The 18,953-nt window shown below is 39.9% G+C and overlaps 1 protein-coding gene across 5 annotated transcripts; it reads left to right on the forward strand.

Annotated features, from left to right (window-relative positions):
- Positions 1-3,054: 3,054 nt before the first annotated feature.
- On the forward strand, positions 3,055-18,565 carry TRMT10B (tRNA methyltransferase 10B). Of its 5 annotated transcripts, none has more exons than XM_036888398.2 (10): positions 3,055-3,106; positions 4,810-4,889; positions 8,682-8,887; positions 9,347-9,455; positions 10,316-10,440; positions 12,041-12,193; positions 13,392-13,470; positions 14,111-14,178; positions 17,425-17,548; positions 18,136-18,565. In XM_036888398.2, exons 3-10 carry the CDS (start codon positions 8,699-8,701, stop codon positions 18,240-18,242), a joined length of 954 nt encoding a protein of 317 aa, XP_036744293.2. In that variant the 5' UTR covers positions 3,055-3,106; positions 4,810-4,889; positions 8,682-8,698; the 3' UTR covers positions 18,243-18,565. The 5 variants fall into 5 exon arrangements, with proteins under 5 accessions (XP_036744293.2, XP_036744292.2, XP_057354848.1 ...); XM_036888397.2 differs by having other exon boundaries at positions 3,089-3,106; positions 4,810-5,038; XM_057498865.1 differs by lacking the exon at positions 3,055-3,106 and adding an exon at positions 3,169-3,441.
- The last annotated feature ends 388 nt before the right edge of the window (positions 18,566-18,953 follow it).

Genomic DNA, 18,953 nt, shown 5'->3' on the forward strand with positions numbered 1-18,953 from the left:
TTAGAGTTCATTCAAGTGGTCTCTTTATCCCTTTGGCATCCCTGATCATTTGTGGGCTCAGTGCTGCCTCTCCACTGGCTCCTTAATTCTTCTGTGGCCCCAGAAAAAGCAAAGCCAGAGATGAGAGTGTTAAGTCACATACCCAAGCTCTCACCTGTTAGAAGGAAAGCAATACTTTGGGAGAAGAGAACAAAAAATATCCTTCCCATCTCCTATTACCAGTTACTTGCTGATTAATAACCAGTTAACCAGTACCTGTCCTAGGAAAAGATTTATTTTTCTTAGAGGCCTATTTACTTTCACAGAATATTTTGAATAAAATTTAAATAAGGCTCTTGAACACAGATTTGAAGTGATTTCATGGCAATGAAAAATAGGAACAATAGGATACCAAAATTAAAAATATATGATGTTAAACAGGACTTGAATACTTTTACCAGCAGAAAACTATGAAGAGCTACACAACTTACATAAACACTGTATGTTCACAGATTTAGGGAGGGTGCTCACAGTTCCAATCAGGGCTTAAATCCTGGCAGTGTCATTATAGGCATTATGGGCCTGTTTCTCCACCTGAATACTAGTCTCATTTAGTGAAGGACTACCATGTGAGAGATGCCTTATTTAGATAAGACACTTGAATACATTTTCTTATCAACATGACAACACCCCAAACTAGAGATTGTTATATAATATCACTCAGCATTATTGTGAGAAATAATCATGAATGGCAGAAAGAAGACTGTGAAGCCTCCAACACAGGCACTCATATGTGTGTTTCTGTGTTTTGCTTCCTCTCCCTTCAAATCCATTAACTTTCTTGAGTTGCTACTACATGGAGCTGGTATTTTGCCCTGCAGTTCCCATGAGGAGTACTAAGTGCCAGAAGTTCTGGGAAGCCTCTCAATGCTTATTGAGAAGCTGAAATGCAGGAGGGGTTGCCCTGTTTAGCACTTTCTTTGAGATATACAGCCCCCTACATGAGAAAGGCAGACTAGGATGACCTATTACCCAAAGCAAGGGTAAATTATTTAATGACTAAGAAACTAGTGGACATTTATACTCCTCCTTCCTTTTCCCACTCACTGTCATACTGGCTGGTTCATTTCTTCAAATGAACATTAATGGTACGCCCATGCCAGGTGATGCCTGATGCAGGATTATGGATATAAGTAATTGGGAAAGAATCATATATGCAAAAGCTCCTGATCCAAGGGATAAGCATGGTGTGCTCAGGGCTACCAAAGGGAACAAATAAAGTGCTATGAAAGCTCAAAGGAGAAAAGTCATATGGGGGGCGGGGGGGTGTGTGGATAGTGATCAGGGATGGCTTCCTGTAGGAGGCAGCATTAATTAGAACTAATATGGCAAGATGTATTTATTGAGTAGCTACTGTGTGTCCTGGATTTGATAGACAGGAAGGTAAGTTTTAGATGTGTCAAGAAAGGAGAAAGAAATCACTCACTTATTCTGTCAACAACTATTTACTATGCAGCAACACAGGGAATATAACCATCAACATGATAGATGTACTCCCTTCAGGAATTTATAATTAGTAGGAAAGACACAGAAACAAGCAGAAAAAGATTACTAACCAAGAGATGATATAAAGATAATGAAGAAATAGGGATAGGATGAGCCACTCTTACCTCAGATGATCAGTAAAGGCCTCCCTGAAGAGAGAATGTTTAAGCTGAAGCCTAAAGTATAAGAAGGAGCCGGCCATTGAAAAAGGGAGAGGAAAGGGAATAGGATCCCCAAAGGCCTTTAGTGTGTTTGAAGCAATTCAAGAACACAGGTGCAACTAGAACACAGCAAGCTGGAGAAAATGATAAGGTTGGAGGGGCAGCTGTGAAAGGTCTCGGGAAGGTGAGATTTTACATCCAAGGACAATGAAGCCACTGATGGTTTGGAGTAGGGTGACACATAGTCACTTGGCAAATGGGTGGAGGCTGGGAAGTGGGGGTAGGGAGTGGGCAGTGAGACCAGCTAGGAGGCCTTTCTTATGGGGAGGTGGCCATGAAGTCATTCAAAGGTGAAGTGACGAAAGAGCAGTGGTAGGAAGAGGAGACAGGTATTCAGTATGGCTGAGTGCAAAGTGTGTAAGAACTGGTAGGTGTGATGGGAACTGTTGAAGACAATTTGAGCCACCTTGCAAGCTCTGCTGACTGGGAAGGCAGGGCCAGCCTCTGAGCAGAGAAGACACATTAGAGCTGGTTTTATAAAAAGCCTTTTGAGGGAAAAAGAATGTTTCATTTTAGCATTTAAAAATGCTCCAGTAGGAGGTAAAGGATGGATTGAAGCATGGACTGGGGCCAAGTGGGAGGTGCTAGAGGAGCTATGGAAGACAAGTCCAGAGGAGGAAACAGTGTGGGGCCGAGGAGGGATCCAGCAGGACTGTGGTTTCTTGGGCAGGAGCTATTTCAGGCTCGTTCATGTTAGGATCTCTCTGAAAGCATGAGCCCCCTAGGACTGCAGGAATAAAGTGAAGAGTGGCTGATAGTTTTTATCAGGCCATGGCTTAAGGCGAGTTGTTGCAGGTCCTTGAGCCTCAGTTTCCCTGTGGATATGTGATGCGAGATGGAAAAGGGAGAGTGGGCAGAGGCTAGACTCACTGTTACCTGCTCAAGCCCAGATAACTCTGTTGTGAGTCTGGACAGCTAGGTAGTGGTGAGGGGGGCTGTGTCAGCTCATGGGCCCTGCTGGTCGTGGGGAAACCCAGGGCAGGACAAGGTGCCCAGGCTGCAAGCTGGGTCAAGTCTGGTTTCAGCCCAGTTTTGCAATGTTCAGTCCTTCACAGACATCAAAGCTCCTGGCCACCTTCAGCGACTCTGTGAGTCGGGAAGGAGCTGGGATTATACTTCCCAGCTAACAGACAGGGAACCGAAGCTCAGAGAGGTGCGGTAACACTTCCAGCGGGTAGCAGCTCCCTAGTGCCAGAGTCGGATGTGGAAGCCCAAGCCTGCTGGCTCTGGTCCTTGTAGAGAAGGGGGCAGGCTGAGAACTACGATTCCCACAATGCCATGGGGCGGGGCAGGAACCGGAAGTGAGGCTAGAGTCGGGGCCCTATGAGAGCGGCTCGCACCGCGTGAGGTGAAAGATTCAGGTATGCTGGAGGGTCGTTGCCTGGCGGGAAAGGGGCTCTGGGGTCTGACTTGGGATTGCAGCCTAGTTCGTGAGCGGAGAAGGCGCCAGAGAAGCGGCGTTCAACAGTCGTGTGGCCTGGGGTCACCTACCTTCTTGTTGCTGTCCCTTCCTGCTTCCACTCTCGCTCGCAGCCAGAGGGCCAGGCGGGGCCCACAGGCGGGTACTGTCAGGCCTGGCGTCGAGGTGTTCTTGTGATGAAGGTACCAGAGAAGTGGAGCCAGCTTCGGTGGACTAAAGCAGAATGAGAAACTGGGAAATGTGCAAACAGAGGCTGTCCACACTTAGTGCCCAGGGGTATGCTCATCAGGTGGGACGGGTTAGAAAATATCTGAGGCCTCTGTCAACTCAGAAATAGGGGTGCAAGGGAGGATTTATTGAGTTTATTATATGCCAAACCTTCTTCTAGGCGTAGAGGATATAGTAGTAAACAAAGCAAACAGAACATTTGCTTACATTATAGGAAGGGGAAATTCAGACAAAAAAATAATACGTACCATACTAGATAGTGAAAATCTGAATGAAGTTAGGAAGGTAGTCCTTTAATTACCTAGGGGAAGAGCTTTGGAGAGAGAGAGAACAGCAAGCGCAAAGGCCTTGCTTGGTATGTTTGAGGAATAGTAGACCACTAGACAGTCAGAGGACAATTGTTGGGGGACGTAGACCTTAATGATCAGTATAGGCTGTTGTAAGGATTTGGGTTATTTACTGTAAGTGAAATGGAGAATGCTTCATGGTTCTAAGCCGAAGAGTGGCATGATTACCAAACACATAGGATGCTTTTATTTTGTGAGGCTCTATACTGAGTAAGGGGAGGTGTGTGTGTGCATGTGAATTCCTCGTCCCCTCTTCCCTGGAAGGGTTTATAATCTAGTGGGGAAACAGACCAGCTATCATGCAAGGCTGAGTCAGATAATTGGAGCCCCATGAAGGCAGAATGAACATCATCCCCAAATCTTTAACATGTCAAGAGCTTAGTAAATATTTGTTAAATGAATAATTAACTGAATAACCCCAGTACCTGGCACAGGACCTGTAATGGAGGCTCAGGACATATTTTTTATAATGAAGAAGCAAAATGCTGAACCTGGGCTTAATGTCTCACAGATTAAATATATCTCTGCTTCTGGATGCCCACCTTTACCATTGCTTTCTGAGGATCACTAGGTGGCAAGCTTCTATTCAATATTTACTGAGTTTCTATTCTGTGCAAGGCCTTATGCTGGCCACAAAAGATGCAAAGATGAAAAAGATGTGGTCTCTGCTAGTGCCCAGCAGACTCTTCTGGTAGTGGTTGGAGTTGCCTTTGTCTGATTTTCAAACTCACTGTATCCCCAGTTCCTGGTCCGGAAAACATCCTTAGAGACTAGAGGAGTTTGGAGAGGTCTGAGATAGAAGGAGGGGCACAAGAAGGAAGGGAAGAGGGGTGGTGGTGGTAAAATTCGGTTCAATTCAACAAATCTTTATTCAAATGCTGCTGTTTGCAAGGTTTTAACTGTGAGGTGTTCAGTGTTTAGGTAAATGTAGGTACATAGTCCTTACTGCAAAGGAATTCAGTTTAGTAGGAGAGAAAAAATGAGCGTAGAGGTTCCAGTTTTCTAAACAACAGTGGAGAACTCTGCAACCCCTGCAGCTGTTCTAATGCTTGCTCTCTTTTCTCCTCAGCCGGACTTCTTCAAATAAGACATCCACATTCTTGTCTCCCAGTCATTCCCCAAAAGAGCCTGGCACAGAGGAGGAACCTAGTGAGTATTTACTGACTGAATGAATGAGCAAACACAGATAAGAATGCAAAATGCTGTGGAATTCAGAGGAGGGAAATCGTATGCTGTTAACAAACTAGCATTCATTCAACAGATTGGTGTTTGTTTTCTCACCCTAGTGGGGTTATTAGGTATTGGACCAGTTTGTCTTAAAGTTTTCATTTGTTCTTTTATGTATACTTAAGTGCAGAAAAATGAAGATGCCTGATGGTTGGCATAACAAAGTTTGTTCAGTCATCTAAAGGAAGGTCTTTCGTTAAAAACGTTATTTATAATGAACATTGCTGCTCATAGGTGAACATGCAGCACTTTTAAGAATAACTTGGTATTTTCCTTATTTCTCTAGAAATGTATACTATTAAATTTGTTCATGCTTTAAACTCAGTGACACAGTCAGTGGTACAAATAAGTATATTAAAATTTGTACTGACTTAAAAAGGGATTTCTAAGCAAAAGTAAACTTCAGCTTGGCAGGCAAGTGAACACAAATTTCAGATCTGTAATTTTGAAAAGCTAGCATGTGATTTACTTGGCCATCTTCAGAAATACATCTGGTGGTCAGATGTTCATATGATGCATGATGAATACCCAAAACTGCTCAGAAGACTTTTATATTTTTTTGAAAAACTGAAAGAACAACACTGGAGAAGTTTGAACAGCCAGTATTCAATGCATACATACTTGTTCTATCTCGGGTAAATGAATTATGTCTAGTTTCTGCAGCAGTCCTGGGTGGTATTATTATCCTGTCTCATAGAGGTAATCTATGGCAGAGTTAAGAGCTTTGGCTGTTGTCCCACTGCTGACAAGTAGCAAGTTGGGAAGCATGATGAAGACTGCTGTTTTTCCATTACCACAGCCTGTTAAGTATGTCTAAACTAAAAACAGAACCAAAATTTGGTCTAATTTTGAGAATTTGATGGAGTACTAGAAAAAAGCAATGTGAACTCAACACTAGAAATGTTTTCTAGGAACCAGAATGGGAGTCAAAACACTGGAGAACAAAATGTAATTCTCACACTACCTGTCTCTGCAGTGGGTAGTATTTATAGTTATAAATGTGGTTTTATTGGTTTACAAATTTTAGAAACAGGCATGGGATAGGCAAAGTGCAGAAGTCATGTAACATGACATAATGTAAAACCTGCCTTCACCATGTAAAATGAAAGCTTTTGTAATGTAAAGTAAAGTTACCAAAGTTGGAAAATTAAAGGAAGAAGGGAGATGGAAGGAAACATAAGACTACTTATGTTCACAGCCTAATATATTGAGGAATCAAAGAATACTACTTAAGGTTGTTGAACGAGAAGTAGAAGTGTAGAAATATTCTTAAAAATAGTAAAGATGACTTCTGGTAATTATGACAGAGGAATGGGTATTGGACTTACCTTCCTACAGTAAAAACACAAAAACAAAACACTGTAAAACTGGGCAAAATATATGAAGAAATTGTTTTTAGGCATTGGACAATAGGTAGGACAAGACTGTTATCCTTTAGAGAAATGAATTTGAGATATAGACTGACGTGTAAAAGCTAAAATTATAAAGCTTCCAGAAGGAAACAGAGATTACCTTTGTGACTTTAGGGTAGACACAGAAAGACACTGAAAAGCATTTTTAGAGGACACAGAAAGTATTAACTAGAAAAGAAAAAAATCAGTAAGTTAGACTTGTTCAAAAATTTTAATTTCTGCTGAGTGAAAAGCAATGTTAAGAAAATGAATAGGCAAGCTACAGACTGGGGGAAAATATTCTCAACACGCATGTCTAAAAAAGGACTTATTTCCAGAATATATGATAAACATCTATAGCTCATTAATAAAAAGATAAAAGTTAGCCAAGGACTTGAGCAGAAATCTCACAAAAATATATTATGAATGACCAATAAATTGCATGAAAAGCGTTCAGTATCATTAATAAAGAAATATAAATTAAAACATAATGAAGTCCCATTACACAAGGATGGCTAAGATTAAGAACCCTAACAACAGCAAGTGTTGGTGATGATGTGGAACATCTGGAACTCTCATACTTAACTGACAGCCTATGAAATGGTACAATTACTTTAGTAAACTGCTGGCATTTTCTTATGAGTTAAACAGATACCTGTCCTGTGCCCCAGTGATTCCACTGTTAGGTACTTAGCCAATAGATATGGAAATATATATATATATATACACAAAAACACTTGAGTGAGAATGTTCATGGCAGCTTTATTCATAATAGCCTCAAACTGGAAAAATCTTAAATGTCTGTCAACAGGAAAATAACCAAATTGTGGTATACAATGGAATGCTGCTCAGCAATAAAAGAGACAAACTAGTGATATGTGAAGCAACATGTATGAATCTCAAAAACATGTTGAGAGGAGAATGTCAAATTCAAAAGAGTGCACACTGCATTTATGTGATATTTTATAATAGGCATATCTAATCTACGTTATAGAAAAAACAATGGTTGCTTTTGGCAGGCAGTGCAATGGGATGGAGATTGAAGTGGAAAGTGTAGAACGAAGGTAACTTTCTGGAGTCATGGCAATGTTCTATATTTTGATGGGAGTGTGGGTACCATAGGCCCTATACATTTGTCAAAAATTTATTGAGTATTTTGCCACACACACACTCATTACTGAGCAATACTTGTAAAAATCTTTGCATTTTACTGTATGTAAATTATACCTCAAAAAATCTAAAGGTCAAGGTAACTAGAATAAGAAGGGTTAATTTAAGTGATTTCAATTCTAGTTTTTATAGGGTGTCGATAAGATTCAAAGTTGAATCAAGAAGTAATGGTGTAAGCCTATGATTTGAGGTTAAGGGTTAATTACCAGAAGAAGTAAAAACACCTGGTTAACAAGAGGTGGAGTGAGGATCACTACTTTTCATTATAAATAGACCTTTTAATCATAAGATCATTTTGCATAGATTTACTTTTTTGAAGATAAGATGTTCCTCAGGTGGCAGGCAGCACACTGGACCCATGAGCAGCCATGAACGGTGGTCATACCATTCTTTGTGACAGGTAGCCATAGACCAGAGACTTGATTTATGTCTCTTGGGGATTTAAGCACCACTTTGAAATAACACCATTCATTAAGTGTTCTGAAACAGTGGTTCTCCATATTGTTCTACCTAAGCACTTCTGGTGGGCATTAAACATTCCCATTGGTGACTGTGGCTTTCTACAGCACTGATACCTAACTGAGTTGAGGGAGGGAATACATAGTTTGGAAAAATTAATTCTGACGTATCACCAGAACCTAGAAGAATTCTTCGTTGGTTTTGGGCCGCTCTCTACCATATGTTTTTGTCTAGCTCTTCATCCTCCCAGGATGTTTCTAGTACAGGATTTTGCAAACAGTAGGTGCTCATTAAATGTTTGCTAAAGGAATGGTTTTGAAAATAAACATAATGGGGGAGGTGGCTTTTGCCATTCTGTCCCACCCTCATACATACATTTCAAAGAACACAGTGAACGACTTGGTATCTGTCAGTGCCGCTGTGAATCCTGACTGATTGCTTGGAGGTGTCTGGAGTTGTGCTTGTCTCCTTAAGAGCATTGGCTTCCTTACTACTGAAATGTTTCTGTGCTAACTCATTTCTCTGGAAGACACATATGCTTTTTTCAGTTAAAAAATCTGTGTTAGTATTTTACACACTTATCCTTCAATAACACAATAATACCATTTGTCATTTGGATATAGGGAAATACCTCTGTAAGTGAATTAATGTACTGTCTCACATAATTGTGCCTTTTTCTAATCTGGGTAAAAAGGATAGAGGACTAAGCACATGGACTGGAAATTGGAAGGGAGTGCTTGGAAAACAGAGTCCCCTGAGCTGCAGGAGCATGAAGTCATCCTAGAGGACGCAGGAGAAGATGGCATCTCTGAAAGCTTCCAGCTTCTACAGATTGATGTGGAATGCGAGCATCGGGAGGAGGGAGAGACCATGCCCACAGGCAGTGCAATGTGGTGCTCGGTAAGTGCAGTGAGTTGCCTGACCAAGGGCTTTGAGATGATGGGGTGTCCCAGAGATTAGATTAAATACTGCTACCAAAAAGACTGGGAAAGAGCTTGGTGTATCTCAAGGGATGAATTTCCTGCTAACTGGTTTAAGGTTTCAGTTCCTTTAATCATAAGAAAAGTAAATAATGTTCAAGAGGAATTTTTTATTTTACCTCAGAAGGATCAGGAGATCTAAACTCTGCTTTAGGCCTCATCCCTAACAAATTTACTGTGACCTAGGACATGTCACATCTGTTTTCTGGTGCGCTGCTTCTGCTAAACTCAATCTAGTCTATTGTTTTTTAAACTAATATGCTTTTTCTCTCCTAACTTTATATCTAAATTTAAAAAATAAGTAACTGTTTCTAATATTCATTTTCCTTTTTGGTGCTTATGAAGTTCTCAAACAATTTTGTTTTCTGGATAACATAAGAAAAATGTCCAAAGAAAACGGAGACACTGGGAAAAGATAGTGGCAGCAAAGAAAAGCAAAAGAAAGCAAGAAAAAGAAAGACGAAAAGCTAATCGTGTAGAAAATTCAGGTAATAAGTCATGTGGCTGATATAATCATAGTTATTTCTTAGCAAACTGGTACCAGCATGTTCCTAGGAGAGTAGGAATATTGTTTTGGGGTAAAAGCAAACATCTGGGAGGTAGGGCCTATTATCCTATTTTGTTGGGAATCAAAGCATCAAAGAAAGCAAAATTTAAGGCTGCCTTTCAAGCAGTGCACATATGTGTTTATATCCTCAGAAGCAGCAAGATTGATAACCATAGCTAACATTTATTCAGTGCCATGTGCTAGGCTCAGAGCTAGGAATCTTACATGGGTAACCCTAAGTGGTGGTTGCTTTTATTATCCACATTTTACACGTGAAGAGACTAAGGCTCAGAGAAAAATAACATGCCCAACGTTATAATCAGCACACATAATATAGGTAGGTCACAGGGAAGGCAGTATAGCACGGAGAAGACAGTAATGACTTTATAGCATCTTACCACACTGATGGACAGTGACTGCAATGGGGTGGGGAGGAGAATTGATAATATTGCTGAATGTTGGAACCACAGTGTTGCTCATGTGAAACTTTCATAAGATTGTATATCAATGATGCCTTAATTTTAAAAAACACTACAAAAATAAATAAATAAATAACACGCCCAAGATCATATAGGTAATAAATGAACAAACTCTGAGTAGACCTAACAGTGTGCTCCAGAGTCTACACTCCTCACCACTGTGCTCTGATACCTAAATTGCATAGTGAATGAATGCTTTGCACAAATTTCAGGTTTCTCTTCATATGAAAAGAGCACTCACCTAGCTGAGGAGATTTGTTTCTTGATGAATATTATTACTCTGTTTGCCCACTTTTGTTCCTTTCTAATATTTCTACTCTAGGCATCTGCCCCCAGCACAGCAAACGTTTTCTGAGATCCTTAACCAGGGAGAGACTTTTGGAAGCCAAACACTCAGGACCAAGACTTTGTATCGATCTGAGTATGACCCACCACATGTCTAAGAAGGTAGAACATTCACTAAGCTCCAAACTCCTGCTCACTGAGGGACATCCAGAAGGATGCTTTCATGAAGAGCATGACCAGCTCCAGCTTCTGTGATTCTGTAGTAAACCAGCAGAAGTGTTTAGTTTTCACACATGGCTACTAAGTTCTGAGATGGCTGTTATAAAGGATCAGGAAGAAAATAGACATCCTCTGGTTCAGTTTACAGATTTTTACTTTATCTTCTGTTTTGAACCTAACACATTTATCCCTGTGTCCATGGTGTCCCTAGTACAGGTGGACCCTTTCATGTTCACTTTTCCAGAGATGAAATCTTTGGCCTTCTGCTGGGGAGAGGAGTATTTGGCTGGTTGCATATTGTGGGGTCAGTACCTGATGGGAGGTCTTCCTGCAATGCATGTGTTTTAATTGTCTCCCATTCACCCTATTGGTGAAAGAGGGATTTCTGCCCTAGGGTTCTAGGGATGGCTAAACATAAGACACTTGACACTGAACAGACAAGATCAATAGCAGTTTATTAGTCACATAAACTCAGTCCAGAGGCAGGATGACACTGCATGCCATGCAGAACCATGTGGGGTTGTATTTGGGAACAGAACGAACCAGGAGCTATGGGAAGCAGGCTTTGTAGTATCAAGAGAGTGGGGTGCCCCCTAGTTCCTACAGGAAGATGTAATTGTTTGCTGGCATAATTGTGGGCTGGCAGGGAACTAGAACCCATTACTCAGAGATAAGCAGGAACTATGTGTGGTCCCTCTGATAGAAAGGATTGTTTAACTAGGGTACCTTATCCAAGGGAGCAGAACTGGGAGAGGAACTTGCAGTTAGGCCATTCAAGAACCTGGCTTCACCAGATGTTAAGGTAACACACAGTATTGGGACTTAAATTTAGGACTTACACCACAAAACCAAATCTGTTTTCCAGCATCCTTGTTGTATGTGCTAGTGTTTGCATGCTTTTCAGAGAAATTAGGAAAACTAAAAATCTGGGGTTCTTATATGGAGCCTCTAACTATAATCCTTTGAAAAGGTCAACCAAGAATTTCCTTCAACTGAGATACCAGATTAAATCAAACCCAAAGCTTTTTTTTTCTACTAAATCTATTAGGCCATACTATGAAACTACCTTTCTATAATGGTGATCTCTTTGAAGCACGTTGGAAAGTTAAAACTTCAATCCTATTACATTTCCTGGAGTTAGAGAGAAAGTGCCACATTTATCTGGTGGAGTATAAAAATGTCTTGTAGTAATCTAACCTCTTTTTAATAAATAGTAAACATTACATGGTAAGATTTTACATAAAAGGTAAAGAACAATTTTATCATATTAGATCTATAATATCAGGTCCAGAAGGAGGGGAACTTTTCAGTTTCTACATTAACTCACTATTTCCAGGCTAGTATCATTATCTTCACTTTGACCTATAAGGTGTGATGCCATGGGGGTGAATGTGCATACTCACTCGTGGCATGAATGGGGTCTGTCTAGTCCATGAAGTTTCCCAGAGTAGCGGTCAGTGAACTTACTGGGTAACCATTTGTCGATAATGAATTTAGAATGAGTGTGCATGTTGTCAGCCTAAGCTGTTCTTATTTCTTTGAGGAATTAAGTAGATTGGCTGGACAGATCCGGAGGTTGTATGGATCAAATAAAAAAGCTGACAGGCCATTTTGGATCTGCCTCACTGGATTCACAGCAGATAGCCCCCTGTATGAAGAGTGTTTGAGGATGAATGATGGATTTTCTAGTTACCTGGTAAGCCTTATTTTGCATATTATTTGAATTGTCGTCTGAGAAGTAGGTTGTGGGATAAGGGTAAATTACTTTTAATTTTTTTCATATTTTGATGTAAAAAGTATATATATATATTTTGTTCATGTTTATATAATGCACACACACACACACATATATATATATACACACACACGTGTGTGTATATGTATATATGTTTTCACTATTATAATACAAAAAAATTTAGAACCTCTTACCTGTTCTTATATTACAAATTTTTCAGCCTTCCACTGCATTGGCAAACTAATATTACCAATACCTAGAACTATTTTGTATCCTGTATATCGTATGCTAGACTGTATACTCCAGGAATGTTTTGGGGAAATGCCATGATTCCTTTTTCATTCTCAGTAGTACAGAATTAGAAACCTGGATTTGAGAGAATCCTTATGAAAGTAATGCGAATTTTAGATGCGTTTTAGCAAGTACTGAGTTACTTTGCAACTCTTTCCCTAGGATCTCATAAATACAGTGATTGCTATATAGGCAGAAATCCAGTCAGTTCCTAAGAAAGGCCACTATAAATGCCCTTGCATGTCTGCATTATGTAACTGAGACTGGGCAGTGTGGCCTTGCCTAGAGCACCCCGGAGGCAAAGAGTGTGAAGAGTACCCTGGGGGGTCCACACAGGAGCTGTGGGTGCTGTTACTGTCTTAACAGTCCTTCTCTAGTGCAGTTGTTTCCAGCTTTAATTCTGTAAGTGTGTTTTATGGTTTCTGTCCTAGAGCCAAACTCACTCTCAGGGCCAAATAGCCCCCTTGCTTTCCTTTCTTCGTGCCTTCCTGGGGTAATTCCCTCCATTTTGAATGCTTCCTCCTTTTGTACAGGTCAATCTCACCTCTTTTCAGAAACCCAGTTCCAGTGTTCCCTTCACTACAGGGTCTTCCTGATGTTGTCATTCCCTCTCTGTAGTCCTGGGACGTGCTTCCTGTGTCTCTGTTAGAGCCTTGTTACCACTTTCTGTCTCATTTTGTAGGGTGGAATGTCTTTGCCTTTCTCTTCCCTTCCCCAAGCACTTTCTGAGAGCAGGTTGTTAATCATGCATCCCTTGATGCACCTGGAACCATGCCTGATAGAAACTAGATGCCCAGTAACTAGTTGCTGCAGTGTGGGTTATGTCTTAACCTAGTTCACATTACATTGGATTATTTGCACTTTTCAGCTAGACATAACAGAAGAAGACTGCTTTAGTTTGTTTCCTCTGGAAACCCTTGTGTACCTGACTCCTGACTCCGAATATGGTATGTACTTTAATACCTGGATTCATGTAGCACATTGTTTCCAGCCCTTTGTTTCTTTACTCCCTGTCAGAATTTGTTAAAGCCACCCAAGGCATTAAAAAAAAAAAAAGTGAACATTAATTGCACACCTCTTAAGGATGGATATCTCACTGGATGCTTTGCATATGTCCTACCACATGCACACAGCTGCACACAGTTAGGGTCTCCATCCTCCTCTGGACCTTGTGAGCTATCTGGCAGTCCTTCCCATTTCCCTCGTTGGTCCCCACCAGTGACCCTTCCTCCTTGGATCAATGCTAGGTATGTATATATAAGAAAACCATCCGTTTTGCATAATTTTCAAATTTATTGGTGTTAACTTGATCTTAGCCTTCTATTCTAATTATTTCACATTCCTCTGTGATTTTCATTTTGTCTCCTGTCTGAGTCCTAATGTTAATTTGAGTCTCTTACTTTTTCTTGATTAGATATGCCAAAGGTTTGTCTGTTTAATTGGCCTTTTCAGAAACATAGCAAATTTATTATATTTTTTGTTTTCTTCTGCATTAAGTTTATTTTATCATTCATAATGCTTTCATTTTCTTTGGATTTAGAAATTATAAAATAGATTTTATCTCAGTGGCCTTCATTTTTTCATTAGCTCTTAAAGATGTTGATCCAAACAAAGTTTACATCCTTGGTGGACTTGTGGATGAAAGCATTCAGAAGGTAAGTCTACATTTTAGGCCCAGCAACTGTGTACTGAAAAGTGGTACTTACTTTTAGAGGCACCTGCCCTGTCATAATCTTACCCAAAAGGCCTAAAGACTCAGAGGGAATAGGAGGAAGGAGCAAGGAGCCTATTCTGCCTAGGCTGGCCTTCCCATTGTGTAGTTCTCTTTTTCCTCATCACCAATGTCAGCAATCCAGGCCTGACAGAATCCAGTCAGGAATTAGAGTGTTTGATAATTATGTAAGTGGGGTTGCTGAACTCCTTTCTTCTCTGCTGTTCTCAGTTCTACAAGGATAACTCTGATCTTGACCAGTGAAGCATTGACCCAATATTCTTACCAGGTATTTGTTCTTTGTGAGAGAGTAGTTTGCTCCTTCCTAGGCCAACTTCCCCTCTGACACAAATCTTAACCCATAATCTCAACTTTAGGACTGTCCATATTTCTTTTGTTGAATTGGAATTTATTGGAATACTTGGAGTTTTTAAATATGTTTCTGTTATACAAATATTTGTTGAGGTGATTGCATTTGTTTATATTTAGTAATCATATTGCATAAGTCATGAATAATGATACAATAGTTACATTTATATGAAAAAAAGGCTACTGTGAAAAATAATCCTCCCTCTCATCCTTGTCCCCATGTCTCTCACCTGAAGCAACCAGTTTTCTTGTGTATCCCTCTTAATAGAGTCTATGATCATGCAAGTATATGTGAGCATATTTTATATATAAATATATATTCTCATATTTATATACATGTTTTTCTTATTTGTGAGTGTATTTTGTGTATTTTTTTCATATATGTATGAGGTACACATATTTAACAGTTTTTTGACTGAATTGCATTTATTAAAAAATTGTCAGTGTTTCATGACTTCAAAGCAATAATCTAAAATGTAGGCAGGGGGAGGAGGGAGAATTCTCTTAGGAATGCCAGTTAATAAATGAGAAATGCATATTAGAGTTAAAAATCATCATTCTGTCACTCCCAATTTACTTGTTGATTCAGGGAATTGATTGAATGAAATTTCGGTTGTAGGGGAACTGGCTATTCACATGGTCTCAAAGTATCACCCCATAGATTACAAAGGCAAAAAAATATACCATTACAATGGTGTGATCTGGAGGTCACCATCTTAACCAAATGATCAAACTTAGAATTACTTATAGTGACATGTGCCTCCTGATATGATGGAATCCCACCTGTGAGGTATTCTTACTGGAATATGTGTAAACTGAATTTAATTGTGTGGAAACAGATGGAGAATGTAAGACATTCTGCAAAACAACTGGACCGACTTTCAAAAAAGTCTATGTAGTGAAAACCAAAATAATCAGGGGGGCTGATTTAGATGGAAGAGATTAAAAAGACATAAGAACCAGAGGTAGTCTTCCATAGCAGAGCGACAGTCCCTTTTTTGAGACAGAAAAGTCTAGAAGGTTAGTGAGCAGCATTTGATCTATAGATGTGCAATTTTAACATATTGTCTTTTATCTCTCCAACATTAAAACTGACAAATAACTGGCACAAAAATTTGTCAGATGTATATAACCTTTTGGTTGTTACTGGAGAGCTTGGCTTCTTCACAGAAATAAGCTAAGAACACTTTTTCAGGGGGATCATTTTGTCTTTGAATATTAAGAAAACAGAAAACAGTAAGAAATATTTAAATATTAAGAAAACAGTAAGCTCCTCCAGCACAGCATCTCCAGGGTAAGTCTCCTATTAATTTTGAATTGTGTACTCTAGTTCAAAATGATTGTAAAGGAATAGACCTAAAAAATATCATAGCTCTATATGTAAAGCAGTGTTATCCTTCAAAGAGGATCCTTTGAATAGCTATACCTTTATCCCATCTGGACTGCATTACTTAAAACATTTTTTGAAGTTCTGTCTTGGAATTGTGTTTCATGTGAGTCTGAGAGGCAGGCAGTCCTGTGTCAGAACAGAGAAGGTGCTAGGCCTGCTTCACACTGTTTCAGTTAGATCACACTCTTGATAGGTAGTTGATTATAGGACCATAAATGAAAGGACATTGACAAGCTAGAAAAAAATTGAGAGTTTGATCTGAATGATGAAAGGACTCAAAACTAAGTCATAGTCAAGGAAGAGTTTACATAACTGAGATTAACAGTCTGGAGAAGAAAGGATTCGAGGGGATATGATCATTGCCTCCAAGTATCTGAATGGCCATCTTGTGGAAGGGCCGTTTTACCTCCTTGATGTGGCCCTGGAGGCAGAGAAATAGGATAAATGAGTGGAAGTCTCAGGGAAAACAGAAAATTTGGCTCAGTATCAAGAATAATTTTTATTAACCCATACTGTCAAAATTGGAAGAGTTTCCCCAGGATGACTGAATTCCCTGTCACAAAAGTTGTCCATTTAAGGTCAGAGGCCACTTGGGAGAGAAGTCACAGAGCATAGACAAACAATGCTTGGGGTTGGAGTGGAATAGTTAACTATTGAGGCCCCTTCCTAACCCACATATATCAATTATCCAAGTAATCTAAATCTTTCTTTTTAATTCTGAACTTATGAATAGGTAGATCTTTCCAGAGTGCTTACAAGGTAGTGAATATAACTTAAACTTCATTTCATGACTCAGGGACATCTTTAAAGGGACATCAGTTCTGTACTCTAACCCTTAATAGCCTCAGATTGTTAGGATCTTGGAGACTAGACTTCCTGTGACTCCTTTCTGCAGCTTTCAGAGCCCTTCCTACTGGGCTGTGTGCTGTCACACTGTGCTGCTGTTTTGTTGGTTGTGGTGTAGCTGGCTTGAAACTTGTCTACTTTATCTATTTGCTGCTACCAATTGGCTGTGAGCTGAAAATTTCAGATATCCAGAATTGGGTCTTAATGAGTTAGGGCCAGGTGTGTTCTCTGTTTAGACTGCTTGGACTTTTGGCTGCAGATTATAGCTACAGATAGGCCTCTTTTTATTCATTTCCTTCTTAGTTCTTAGTAGTAGTGAGTGTGGGAGCTAATGGATAAATGAATGTCAAGTAAGTGAGGTGTTACCACACAAGCCATTTCTTACTTGGGACAGGTAAATAGTGTCTGCAACTTTTTCTATTCTGCCATAGGCTTCTGATTTTTAATACACTTACCATTTAATTATGATTACAGATGGAAATTGGGTGGTGGTTAAATGGGGATTCTCACAATTTGCTATGCACATTACAATGAGAATATCTATGTATTCTTTTTATAAGAAAAATACTTGACTGTGATTTACAGAAGGTGACATTTCAAAAAGCCCGAGAGCACTCTCTCAAGACAGCCCGCCTGCCAATCCAGGAATACATGGTCAGATGCCAGAATGGGAAAAACTATCACTCAGAGATACTGGCCATTAATCAAGGTACTGTTTGTTCACATGACCCACGCTTAACATGTTAGTTCTGTGCTGCTGCTTTGCATTGTGTTTTAAGTATAAATGGCCCTTGAAGCAGTTTCCCCTATGACTGCTGTGCTTGGACTTTACTGCATGTACTTTGTGACATCCTTCTGGCCTCTCAGAGCCATTTTTCATTTTCTTCCTGGTTTCCAACTATGTTTATAATACTTGGAATTGTTCCCTCGGCCTAGAATGCCCTGCCTTCATTGATCAGTGAATTCCTGTTTGTCCTTCAGGACTCAGTTCAGGGTCATCTTGGATGCTTCCTTCCCCTTTTAGGCCATGTCAAGGACCCTCTTTGCGTTCCCACTGGACCATGTTTTTCTCTGTTGCAGCAGTCTATTCACAGGCCTGGATCTCAGTGTAGGCTGAGGTCCTTATAGGCAAGCAGGGTCTGTGTCTTTGCCTCTGTCTCCCCAGGATCTAATATTGTGTGGTGTAGAGTAGGTTTGCTGAAAGAAATATTCCAGAACACCCTTTTTCTTGTTTGTCATTCACTAATTCTCTTTTCCTTCTTTGTGGTCACTGTTTTCTGTTTACCCTTCTAACAGTATTTGATATCCTGTCCACTTACTTTGAGACTCAAAACTGGCCTGAAGCACTGAAGAAAGGAGTTTCTTCCAGAAAAGGCTATGTTCTTCAGAACTCAGTGAAGTGATGGGCAGCTGCAGGCGGCAGTGTTGCTGGCGGGGCCTTGACCAAAGAGAAGGTGGCAGTGGCACTCACATGCCTTTATTGATGTCTTGAATCTGCATTAGGATATAAATTACTAATAACAGGGACCATACTTGATGCTCTTTTGTATCTCCCATCGTGCCTGGCTCACAGGAAGTGCCCAGATTTATGTTGACTAAAAGTTTACCTAACAAATTAACCTTAAAACTACATGGCTTTGGATGTATTAATTCATCTTTTGTACATCTACTTGTGAAAAACCTACTCTTTAGAGATAGCTTATATAATTAAATAATTATTGTTCTATCAGTTTAATTTTCACTGAACTGGCATCACAAAGTTGTATGACTTTCTCTAGCCTCCTCTGATGGTGCTGATTTTCCACAACTGGGTAATAGTTGTTACATATGCTTTACAGGATCAGCCTATCCTAACCTAGCCCTGATTTAAGCCCCCATAGCACTTTGTTCTCACCTGTGGCTCCTACCTTGTCTCCCCTATTCTGAGTATGGGTGTGGAAGACTTCTCTCTTCCTAATGGTAGCCTCCTAACAGGACAATTCGAGGGAATATCTTTATATCCTCCTGAGTCTTGTACAAACTAGATTCTTCATATATTTGTAATTAACAAGTCAACCTGAAAGCAGAAACACAGTATTTCTAAGTCTAACTTGAAAATAGCCAGAAAATACATT

The sequence above is a fragment of the Manis pentadactyla genome, chromosome 3 (genome assembly GCF_030020395.1).
Source record: "Manis pentadactyla isolate mManPen7 chromosome 3, mManPen7.hap1, whole genome shotgun sequence".
In the NCBI taxonomy this organism is placed as follows: domain Eukaryota; kingdom Metazoa; phylum Chordata; class Mammalia; order Pholidota; family Manidae; genus Manis; species Manis pentadactyla.